General features: G+C 39.9%; 1 protein-coding gene across 1 annotated transcript in view; it reads right to left on the bottom strand.

The window, feature by feature from the left end:
* The window catches only part of PLS3 (plastin 3), an 86567-nt gene continuing 76931 nt past the window's right edge, over nucleotides 3269-12904 (bottom strand). The window contains 7 exon segments of the mRNA XM_001925936.6: nucleotides 3269-4508; nucleotides 6517-6641; nucleotides 6852-6975; nucleotides 8012-8145; nucleotides 8367-8481; nucleotides 9234-9312; nucleotides 10307-10502. Coding sequence (XP_001925971.4) covers nucleotides 4376-4508; nucleotides 6517-6641; nucleotides 6852-6975; nucleotides 8012-8145; nucleotides 8367-8481; nucleotides 9234-9312; nucleotides 10307-10502 — 906 coding nt within the window. The 3' untranslated portion in view covers nucleotides 3269-4375.

The raw sequence follows: 12904 nt of genomic DNA, 5'->3' as shown, positions 1-12904 counted from the left end.
ACCTATGCCATAGTTGTCACAACACTGGATGCTTTAACCTACCATGCCGGGCCGGGGATCAAACCTGCATCCTGGCACTGCAGAGATGCCACCAATCCTGTTGTGCCACAGTGGGAACTCCTGTATATGCCATTTATTTTTAAAAATAGGATAACACAGGACATCTTTCCTTGTCAGTATATATAGATCCACGGCAGCCTTTTCAACGACTCCATAATATTTATGTTGCATTGTGTAGATGGACCACACTTACTTCCCCAATCCTTTATTACACTGTACATTGTGTAATATATATCATGGCACATTGCAATACTTGCTGGCTTAAGAGTTGAAGGGTATGTCAGTTTCCATTTTGACTATAATTGCCAAATTGCTGTGCCACAATGGGAACTCCTCGTTATAGTTTTTTAATTGGATATTTATCTATTTTGCCCATTTTTCTAATGGAACTTTCTTTTATAGATTTGTTAGACCTCTTAATATATTAGTGATTTTAGCCCTCTATTTGGTGGAAGGAAGAAATGGTGTATTCAGGCCTACTGCTTTATGTGAATATCTAACTATCCAAAGTGCATTCCTGGAGTTCCTGTCATGGCGCAGTGGAAACGAGTCTGACTAGGAACCATGAGGTTGCGGGTTCAATCCCTGGCCTTGCTCAGTGGGTCAAGGATCCGGTGTTGCCATAAGCTGTGGTGTAGGTTACAGACATGGCTAGGATCTGGCGTTGCTGCAGCTGTGGTGTAGGCAGGCAGCTACAGCTCCGATTGGACCCCTAGCCTGGGAACCTCCATATGCCTCAGGTGCGGCCCTAATAAGACCAAAAAAAAAAAAAAAAAAAAGACAAAGTGCATTCCTATAGACTATAGGCCTTGAACAGTGAACCACCCAAGAAACCATCTCCTTTTTTGAATAAAGGACAAAATGGAATAAACCTTTAATCTTGCTTCAAAGGCATTGCAAGGCATTAGGGACATAGCTACAGAGAACTTTTGTACTTGGAAGGAGAGGAATGCAGATAAGCATAGGAAAAATAAGATAGAAGACAGGTCATAAGGTGCAATTGTCCTTATCTCATCAGTTACCTTGGTATATGTTTGGAGAAGACTTGTCTTTCATTTATTCATAAAAGGTGTCCTTGGAGTTCCCTTTGTGGCTCAGCAGTAACAAACCTGACTACTATCCATGAGGAGGCAGCTTTGATCCCTGGCCTCGCTCAGTGTGTTAAGGATCTGGTGTTGCCATGAGCTGTGGTGTAGGTTGCAGATGCAGCTAGGATCTCATGTTGCTATTGCTGTGGCAGAGGCCGGCAGCTGCAGCTCTGATTCGACCCCTAGCCTGGAACCTCCATGTCCTGCGGGTGCAGCCCTAAAAAGACAAAAAAAAAAAAAAAAGTGCTCTTATATTAAGAAAATATTGAGTTCCCTGGTTGCCTAGTAGTTAAGGATCTGGCATTGTCACTGCTGTGGCTCTGGGTACTGTTGTGGTGTGTGTTCCATCCCTGGCCCAGGAACTTCTGCATGCTGTGGATGCAGCCAAAAAAACCCAAAAAACAAAACAAAACAAAAAAAACATGGCCCCCTCAAATAACAAAACAAAAAAACCCAGCATAGAAAATCCATCATAGAGATACTATAGACCAAATGTTTGGGTTTCTTCCAAATTTCATTAGTTGAAATCTAATCTCTCAGTGTGAAGGTATTAGTAGGTAAGGACTTAAATTATAAGGGTGGAGTCATGAATGGGATTAGTGGCCTTATTAAAGAGATTTCAGAGAACTCCCTGGCCCTTGCCACCATGTGAAGTTACAGCTAAAAGACAGCCATCTATGACCAGAAAGTGGGCCCTCACCAGACATCAAATCTGCCAGTGCCTTGATCTTGGACTTCCTAGACTGCACAACTGTGAGAAATAAAGTTCTGTTATTTGTAAGTCATTTAGTCTATGATATTTTGTTATAGAATCCAGAATGGACTAAGACAATGGAACTAAACTTTTTTCCTTGGTCATCTATATTTTGACTTTATTTATATTCTTTTTGCAAAAGCAGAATTACCAAATTTATCATTCTTTTATGTCTCTGGGATTTTATCATACTAAGAAAGGTCTTTCTTCCTCTAAGACTGTAAATACAAAATATCTTTTATCATCACCATGCAGTTCCTCAAAGGACTGTGTTTCATATTATTCATTCACACAAAACCTTGAAATGGTACCATAACCAATAGGTTGTCAACGAGGGATGATTTTGCCTCCCCACCCCCCGCCAGGATATTTGGCCAGGTCTGGAGACCTGCCTGTGTGCTACTGACATGTAGGGATACAGCTAACCCTCTGCAATGCACAGGATGCCTCCCTCTCACCTCCAACAAAGAATTTTCCAGGCCAAAATGTGAAAAGTAATGAGGTTGAGAAAATCTGTCATAAACCATCTCTCCTCCCTGGTTGTTTGCACCCCCATTGGGTCAATCTTCTATATGTCATAGAACAATGAAAAGATTTAGTGAGATGGAAAAGAAAGAAAAAGGAAGAAATTGGAAAAGGAAATTTTGGTAAGTTGAAATAAACCATCTTACCCCAATGATGGTATCCTTAACTCTGTCCCTGTAATTCAGCTCCAAAATCTGTTCTTTTTTCCTTTATTTTATTTTTTTGCTTTTTAGGGCCTCACCCATGGCATACGGAGGTTATCAGGCTAGGGGTCTAATCGGAGCTACATCTGCAGGCCACAGCCGAGCGGACCCGAGCCACGTCTTGGACCTACACCACAGCTCACAGCAACGCTGGATCCTTAACCCGCTGAGTGAGGCCAGGGATCGAACCCACATCCTCACGGAGACAATGTTGGGTCCTTAACTCACTGAGCCACAATGGGAACTCCCAGCTTCAATATCTTAAATTTAACAAACATAATTTTAAAAAGTACATCAGAGGAGTTCCCGCTGTGGCGCAGTGGTTAACGAATCCGACTAGGAACCATGAGGTTGTGGGTTCGGTCCCTGCCCTTGCTCAGTGGGTTAAGGATCCGGCATTGCTGTGAGCCATGGTGTAGGTCACAGACACGGCTCAGATCCTGCGTTGCTGTGGCTGTGGTGTAGGCCGGCAGCTGTAGCTCCGATTGGACCCCTAGCCTGGGAACCTCCATATCCATATGCCATGGGTGCAGCCTAAAAAAAACAAAAAAAAAAAGAAACAAAGTTAGAATATTAGAGGAAAAACCTGACAAACATTATTAGCATACTACTAAGGGACAGAAGCATGAAGAGACTAATTATTACGTAAATGCCTTTATTTGAACTAATACACTGCTACCAGATTACATCACATTTCAGAGTTAGAGTAACATTATGATCTTGAAAACTAGAGCAAACAGCTTGACAAAGCAAGAGTACATACATTAAGTCCTACATATATGTTTATTTTTAGTGACCACATTTCCTTATTTTAGGTGTAAAATTAGAAAATTTATTATACACTTAGCATACCTGGCCTACTGTATCCTGCCTAAGTTCTGAGCATACCCTCTCCTCAAAAGTGTCATATTCAACACCATTTTAAATCTAAAGAGAGAATTTGATAATACGGGTTTTAAAACAAATAAGCATATTTGAACCAAGTGTTTTAGGATCCAATATGTCAATTGTTTACAGGTTGGGTGTGAGAGGGAAGATGGAAATTCTAGGTACATTTTTCCTCTACCTACAATGTATGTTTTTTTACTTACTTGAAGACCCCTTAAAAAAAGTAGCAAAATCAGCAGTCTTATTTAATGTAATCAAAATATTCTTAAATGTACAAAAAAGGATCATGTAGAAAGAATACTGTAAAAAGATACTAATTTTAAGAATAAAAGAATACGAAAAGCTTCTATTACATTCTGCACAGCCAGTTACTTCTGTAGATTTTTCAGTACTAGAAAGATAAGCAAAGGATACTCATATCCAAATACCCTCTGACCCCAGTTCTCAAATAAGAACTAGCATACTGGATGGAAAGCAAAATTATTGTCTAATAATATTCATATCCAATCATCTAAGCAAGTCCCAGGAGGTGGAAATTCTAAGAGGGAACATAGAGAGAAATACACACAGCAATGGAAACATCAAGGGCAGCAATCTAGGAGAAGCAAGTAAATGATTTGGCTATGAGCACATTTCAGGTGAGCCTGACAAATCCACCTTGACTATGGGAAAGAGGGGTTGTTTTTATTAAAACTCTTTCCCCTGATGGCTCTCTCATGATGAGCTTAGTCTTGTTAAAACTAAAAGTCCTTTAAATAACCAACAGTTCCTTAAGCCATGAGCACTTCACCTAGAAACTGCCTGACCTGCTAATCATGCACCTGGGAGCAAGGCTGTTGCTATTCGAATTGGTTATTTTACACTCTCTTCATTCCCCTGCCCATCAAACAAGCAAACACCGTCATGACCATCTTGGGCTTTACTTCCACAAGGTCTTCGGGGAGCGCATACACCCTGGCTCCAATTCTTCTTGCCATTGACACTGCGTACCTGTTTTTGGAGGAAAGGAAAATTAAGGCGAAATTCTTACCAGTCAAGGGCACAACATGAGACGTCTATTTCCCCTGATGTAGTCATTTGCCTGGGATGCACTTCTATAGCAAAAGTTCAAATAGGAATGATTTCATTGTTCGTTATTTTGTTTTGTTTGTGAGGTCACTATTAAGTGACACCAAATTTTGAAGCTCTACTATTTAGGTCTAATACTATTTACTCCTTTTCTACAATATGAAATCAGAATTAATTTTGGAACACTGATTTTATATGAAAAAATATTTTTACATTATATAATTACCCAGACTTGTTGATATTCTTGTTGAGCACGTAATAAGATAACAAATTTTCATGTGATCTTAGAAATATGGGGTGGAAAATTATGCCAGATGCAAAATACAAGTTGTGTCGGTAGATGCGGTGAATACTTACACACATTCAAGGGAGGGGAGAGAGTCTACATGCTACATGGCCAGAGTGACTAAAGCAAGGAATGGAAAGGGTAGAAAAAGGAAGGGAGAAAAGAACTGATATGTCCAGCTGGGGAAATTTGCAGGAACAGCCCTCAATTAATATATGAGGTATTTCTAGGTGTTCTATAATAGGAATCTTTAGAGATGATCAAGTTTCTGGAAAAAAGAAGTCTTGAGAGTTCTCTATAAATTATGGATATTAAAAATAATCAGGGAGTTCCTGTCGTGGCACAGTGGTTAACGAACCCGACTAGGAACCATGAAGTTGCGGGTTCGATCCCTGGCCTCGCTCAGTGGGTTAAGGATCTGGTGTTGCTGTGAGCTGCGGTGTAGGTCACAGATGTGGCTCGGATCCCATGTTGCTGTGCTCTGGCGTTGGCCGGTGGCTACAGCTCGGATTAGACCCCTAGCCTGGGAACCTCCATATGCCGTGGGTGCGGCCCCAGAAAAGACCAAAAAGAAAAAAAAATCATATATGCTACAAGTATTTTTTAAGAGGGAACAAATGACATACTTAACTCCAAAGTTTTGCAGTAATGCTTTTTTAGCTATCCTTTGAAGCCCTGCTGGGGGCTGACTTTCATTGCATATTAGGAAAGCTTTCATGGGTGCCTGTGAAACCAGATCATAGTCTAGGTCTTTGGAGAAGAAGGAAGAGACAAGTGGAAAAGAACTTCTCAATACTGTTGAAATGTAGGAAACTTTCAAGGCAGTTTCAGCTGCGGGTTAAGCATCCTCCCCACTTAGGGACCAAGATCAGGAACTCAACCTATGTACTAAGAGTATTCTCTACACAGTAAGGAAGACATCAGTGGATAATGTGTGTATAGAAACAGTGCAATTAGGAGTTCCCTCTGAAGTGCAGTAGTTAAAGGTTGGGCATTATCTCTGAGGCAGCATGGGTTTGATCCCTGGCCCAGCACAGGATCTGGTGTTGCTGCAGCTATGGTGTAGGTTGCAGCTGTGACTCAGATTTGATTCCTGGCCTGGGGGTCTGGGAACTTCCATGTGTCATGGATGCAGCTGATAAAGAACAACAACAACACAAAGAGTGCAATTGAGTTCCCGGGTGGCTCAGTCAGTTAAGGATCCGGTGTTGTCACTGCTGTGGTGTGGGTTCAGTCCCTGGCCTGGGAACTTCCACATGCCACAGGTGCAGCCAAAAAAGAAAAAGTGCAACAGAAGAATGCTCTCATCTAAAGCATGATTTTTCTTAGCTCATTTTTCACTTGTTGAAAGTTTGTAGCTAAACTGCCTTAAAACATGCGTTATTTCTCTAATCTACTTAAGCAACAACCCATTAAGCACCCACCAACTAGATCAGGTATAATTCTAAGCTCTTATATATTTTATTCATTTCAAATTCTCCAAGGTAAGTATTACTGCTCCCATTTTACTGATGAGGAATCTGAGGCTAGAAGAGGTTTCCCCCAGGTGACACCATTCTTAAGTGGCAGAACCTGAATGAAAATGCAGATCTGCCAGGCTACAATGCCTGTGCTCTTGCCAGAATATTAGGTAGCATCCCTTACTTGGCATTATTATGCTTGTCATCTTCTGATAGATTGCCGCTCTTAACAAGGTCGTAGTTTATGCAGCCTGGCTGGATGGCGTCAATTAAATCCACAACTGCCAAACTGGAGCTGATTGTCTTGTCCTAGTGTAAAAGGACAACACAGCTGAGAATTTCAATGCGCACAGATGAACATGTGATTATGTACATAAAGATGCCAAAAACAAAGCCCAGTGAGTTAAAAAAAGAATCATGCTATTAGCCCAACGATGATTCTCACGCACAAAGAAACTAAAGGCTATCCTTCCACTTTCTATAGCAAACATGTTTCATAGTCGAATGTGGAATTCTTACCTTAAAACTCTGAATGGAAGTTGATTTTCCAGCTTCACTCAATGTTCTGTTCACCCAGTTTACAATGATGTCGTCATTAGCTTTCTGACCATCTCCAAGATCTTCTAGGACATTGAGGGTGTATCTAAAAGAAGCAGCACGTAGCATGTTCAAGAATGAAATTAGAACCTTCTCTATCACTTTACTCAAGAATAAACTCAGAATGGACTGATTAAAGACCTAAATGTAAGGCCAGATGCTATAAAACTCATAGAGGAAAACATAGGCAGAATAGTCTAACATAAATCACAGCAGTATCTTGTTTGATCCACATCCTAGAATAATGACAATAAAAACAAAAATAAACCAATGAGACCTCATTAAACTCAAAGGCTTTTGCACAGCAAAGGAAACTATCAAAAAACTGAAAAGACAACCCACAGGATGGGAGAAAATCTTTGCAAAGGATGCAACAGATAAGGGCCTCATCTCCAAAATATACAAACAGCTCATACAACTCCGTAATAAAAGAAGAGGCAGAAGAAAACGTCCTGATCTACTTTAGGGGAAAAAAAGGCAAATATTAGAAAGAGGCTTTATCTTTTAGTTCTTTTACTTAGGTTTGAAAGATTAAAGATTTCATGGAAAGAGATGCACATTACATGAAAAAAAAATTTCAAGTAGTAGTAGCTTGCCATTGAGCTGCCTTTTCCACTGGTGGGGGGAAGATTTTCAGCGCTCTAGTGAGTAAGCCCAGCAGTCTACTGCAGGCAAGCTGTGTACTAGACCAACCATGGTAAGGACTTAAATTAAGCTGTGCTTTGGCTGGTACCCAGTTTTAATGAATGCTTTTCAGCATTATAGTTAAGAGATCTTTCTCAAATGGATACATGGGATGTTCATAATTTTCACTATTTTTCAATTCACTGATACTAAATGATGCTCAAGTCTATAGGTCAGCCTTCCTATGAAAAAAGGAAATATTTACAGTTCTGCTGCCTAGCTTTCAAGAAGGCATCTCCCATTGAACATCCAACACATATTCATTACTTAAGCTCATTTGAGAGTCTGAACACAAAAATTTCAAAAGTGTAGTCACTGATATGCTTGCTAAAAAATAATGGCTAGCTCACAGACCTGTATTATAGTGAAGCTTAAACAGCTAAAATTGTGTACCATACCTTCTCATCAGCTGCCAGACTAAAGCTAAAGTCAGGGTTTGGTTCCCATCATTCAGGTCTTGCCCTCCAATGCCAACCAGGGAGAATTTGGCAGGATGCTTCCCTAATTCAACAGCATAGTTGCAGTTTTCTAGCTGCAAACACACAAAAGCAAATGCTTAGAGATTTTCATTTGTTTAACCTATATGTGTGCACATGCATGTGTGTGATGCTAGCTTCTTAGCACACAAAAAATAAAGGAGACACACAGTTCCTATCCTCAAGAAGCTCAACTCAAAGTTTCCCAAACCAAAGAAACAAAGTGAGACTAAGAACGGTCTGTAACAAATATGTGTATAGCAACTTAATTATCTACCTTTTTCATGTTGGCTCCAAGTTTTGGGTATGGAGGTTTATTAACCTTACTCCAGTCAACAGGAACTTTAATTCGTTCATATAATTGTAAGATTACCAGGGCATCCTGCAGGTCACTAATGATTTAAAAAGAATTTGATCAGTGTTTTCAGACAGCTGGGCCTATGTTTACTTAAAAAGAATAACACTACCCTGTCAAACAAGATATATAAAACGATAGACTATTCCTAGGATTCATATTTTGTATCAGTCTGTGATGAAAACAGAGCTAACACCATCCTATTCACTTAAAAATATTTACTGAGAGCTTACTGTTTGCAAGGTAATATCCTAGAAGCTGGGCACAAAGGACAAAAATCCCTGGCCTTTAGAATCAGACAGAGAGAGAAGAGAGAAAAAACAAGTACACGGACAATTGCAGAATATGACTTGGGGGTGTATTTAATTTCATAAAGGGAAAAAAAGGAATGAGGTTAGGGGTTAGGGGGTGGTAGGTGGTGGCCAGGATCTGAATAAGGCATTAAATGTAGAAAAGAACATTCCAGTCTGGGAGAACAGTGAACACAAAGGCCTCATGGATGGTCTACTTAAGGCACTCCCTGGTCTCTGTTTCAAAATATAAAGTATCTGTTCCCTAGGGTGTTAGAAAGACAGTTATGTATTCTTTCACGTCATGTTCAAACTCATGTAAAGAATAATCTGGGCTTTTGTGTATTTGGAAAATGATACTGGAAGTCACCACTCAACATTTTCCAATACAAATAAGTGCTACCAACTGACATTTAGGAAATGTTTAGAGCTGTAATTATTTGTGTAGCATCCATTCATGATATTCGTAACCATTTATAATAACAGTAGGAAGGCTTACGCATAGAGATGGTTTACATGGGGATTAACACCAAGAGAGTTCATCCAGTTACGGAAGGTTCTTTCTTCACGAGTTTCTCCTGTTAAAAATATTCACGGTATTTATAACTCATTAAACACCCTGCATATGTGCATATATCATCAACCCACATATAAGATTATTTTATTTCCTCTGTACAGATCTAGAGGCTTTCTCCAAGATGAATCTCCGAACATTCTCTCTAGATACATGCTTACTTTTTTAATTGGTTGAATTTATTCTAAAAGTAAAGAATACAACCTTATTATAACCAGTTAACAACTCAGAGGTTTACCTTCTCCTTCTCCAGTATATCCCCAAGTCCCCATAGCTCAAAAGTAACTGATTTTATCAGTTTAGTTTATACTTTAAAATTTTGCTATGGTCATATAAACCTCTATACTAATTTACATCTTCCCTCTACCCATTTGAAAATACTAAGCTACATATGAGTACTCTTTTTTCTTGACTCTATTATAGCAACAAATTATTTGAAACTTCAAAAGCATAAAACTGAAAGATTTTCTAGTAATGCTAGTAGATACTCAATGTATTACTATTCGCATGTGTTAATTTTTAAATACTATACTTTTATGCCCATATAATCTGGCAAAGGTAAACTCTGCCTTTTGGAACCTTAAACAACCACCATGCATTATTATTATTTTTACGAGTAGGTTAAGTGTGAAAAGAACTGGGGCCTGTTCCAATTAGTGTGATTATGGAAGAATGAAACATAAATATTTTATTGCATGTGTGCATTTTTCTGGTGAGGGGTTTAAAAAGTGATCTAATTCTAAAATATTAAAATAAAACATTGGTTTGCTAAGCGGCCTTAACTAAGTGACCCTAGGTTACCTTACTTTAAAAGTTCCCTTGTATCATCCCTTTCTATCAGCTGCCACTTTTTATTCAGCCCTTGGGACTACTTCTAGCAGACAGTTGCTAAAGGAAAGTAGATAAGGAAACTTACTAAAGTCAAGATTATGAAATCATCGTGGACCATGTATTTCTACTCTGTAGCCCCAAATATAATTTAAGAAACCTTTAGTTACCTTCTAGGAGAGTCCAGTCAATATCCTGGTTCTCTGGCTTAGTCAGTGCCGGGTACTTATTAAACAGGTTAGCCACAAAGGCTAAGTTCAGTTTAGGGTTTCCACTAACAACATCAGCAGGGGTAACAAACTGTCTGCAACCTAATTTGTCTGCTTGTTGAAGCATACTCTCAGCTCTCTTCAAATCATCTGTTTCCTGTTGAAGAAAACAGTAAGACATTTTTAAAAAGACTACACTAAGAACATAGGAATGTTTCTCTATAATGATAGACCTGGTATACAATTCTAATTTCTCTTAGCCAACATATGGTACTTATAAAATTGTTTTGAATGGAAAAAACAATATAAAAATTTAGCTGTGGATATGCACTACCTTAAAAATACCCTAGATGGCACCAGATCATATACCGAAGGACAATACACTTAACAATTGAGATTGCTTCTCTTATGACAAAATTCATATAAAAGAGCAAAAACTGTTCTGATTTTTTTTCTTTTTATGGCCACACCTATAGCATATGAAAGTTCCCAGGAGAGGGGTCACGTTGGAGCTGCAACTTGCAGGCTTACACCACAGACACAGCAACACCAGATCTGAGCCGCCCCTGTGACCTACACCACTGTGGTAATGCTAGATCATTAACCCACTGAGTGAAGCCAGAGATTGAACCTGCATCCTCATGGGAACTATGTCAGATTCTTAACCCACTGAGCCACTATGGCAACTCCTGTTCACACTTTTAAATTAAACCCTAAAGAAAATGTAAGGCTGGGAGTTGTGGCCCAGTGGGAATGAATCTGACTAGGATCCATGTAGTTGTGGGTTCGATCCCTGGCATCGCTCAGTGGGCTAAGGATCCAGTGTTGCTGTGAGCTGTGGTGTAGGTCGAAGACATGGCTCGGATCTGGTGTTGCCATGGCTGTGGCGTAGGCCAGCGGCTATAGCTCTGATTAGAGCCCTAGCCTGGGAATCTCCACATGCCGCTAGTGCGGTCCTAAAAAGAAAAAAAAAAAAAAAAAAAGAAAGAAAAATGTCAGGCTGAAAAAGACGAAGGAATTACAAAAATAAATAAATAAATAATAATCAAGGATACCACGTTCCAATAATTTTATTTCAGGTTTAAGTTGCGTATTTCAAATTGTAGTTTTTCTCTTTAAACTGTTTCTTTTTTTGTCTTGTTTTACTTAACTTTTCCACCCAGGAAGCAAGCAGTGTTGTCCACTTCTGTAAAAGACTCCTTCAAGTAATTACTAGGAATCCTAACTTATCTTCTGTCCTATTTTGTCTTTTTTTTTTTTCCTCTTGGAAAGGTGCATGCTGATCTCTCTCTCTCTCTCTTTTTTTTTTGGCTGTGCCCATGACATGTGGAAGTTCCTGGGCCAGGATCAAACCTGAGCCACAGCAGTAACCCAAGACACTGTAGTGATAATGTTGGATCCTTAACGTGCTGAGCCACAAGAGAACTCCTGATCTTGATTAACACAGGGTTTGGTGAAGAATTTAACTTATAGATCCGATGATTTCAGACCAATGTAAAAATAGTTTCCCAGGTGCCCAGCATCCCCACCTCCCAATAATAAAAGTAAAAAACCTGGAGCTGCAAGAGTAGCAGTTGCTTTTGGATTATCCATTTTTAGTGACCTGTTCCCTAGACTGCTATTGGCAGCTACTACAGACATTTCCACCCCAGTTTGCCCCAGGGCAAAAATAGTTCTTTTGGAAAACAGTGTTATGTGAAAAGGGATTTTATAATTGGCAAGGGGATGCAGGGGGCGGGGTGGTAGGGGACATAAAGATAAGGAAAACTTGAGGAATGTAACACTGTTCAGAATGTATAGTTTGATAGTCTTAACTGTCTTTGATGGGTGATGCTGTCTTTAGTGTTTTAATCTCCAGTGAGGTGCCTTGATGACCTAGGACTCCAGAACAATGCATATTTATTGTGTTACCCTTCATTGTTACCAGCTGCAGAGCAGTCAGTAACCACCAACAGATGGGCAGCTGAGTGGGATTCAGTCGTTCTTCAGGATTCTCTGTAAGCCTATTAAGTTCTTCTCATAGAGCCTATTCTATTTCATGTAACCTGTCAGTTGTTATTTTAATACTGTTTGGTTTATGCTATTTAACATCTTTACTTTAAAATCCCTTCTTTGGGAGTTCCTGTGTGACTCAGCCGATTAAGGATCTGGTGGTGCCCCTGCAGTGGCTCAGGGTGCTGCTGTGGCGTGGGTTCGATCCCTGTCCCAGGAACTTCCATATGATGTAGGTATGGTCCAAAAAAAATCCCTTCTTTATTGATCATCTTGGCATTCTTAAAGAAAAAGAATTAATAATATTGGAATAGGGGAGTTCCCATCATGGCTAGCAGCTAACAAATCTGACTAGGAACCCTGAGGTTGCAGGTTCGATCCCTGGCCTTGCTCAGTGGGTTAAGGATCCGGCATTGCTGTGAGCTGTGATGTACGTCGAAGATGCGGCTGGGATCCCCCGTTGCTGTGGCTGTGGCGAAGGCCGGCAGCTATAGCTCTGATTAGACCCCCCTGGCCTGGGAAGCTCCATATGCCGTGGGTGCGGCCCTAGAAAAGGCAAAAAGACAA

The sequence above is a fragment of the Sus scrofa genome, chromosome X (assembly GCF_000003025.6).
Source record: "Sus scrofa isolate TJ Tabasco breed Duroc chromosome X, Sscrofa11.1, whole genome shotgun sequence".
Lineage (NCBI taxonomy): Eukaryota > Metazoa > Chordata > Mammalia > Artiodactyla > Suidae > Sus > Sus scrofa.
The sequence above is the reverse complement of the archived record's forward strand: the minus strand, read 5'-3'. Positions and strand labels throughout refer to the sequence as shown.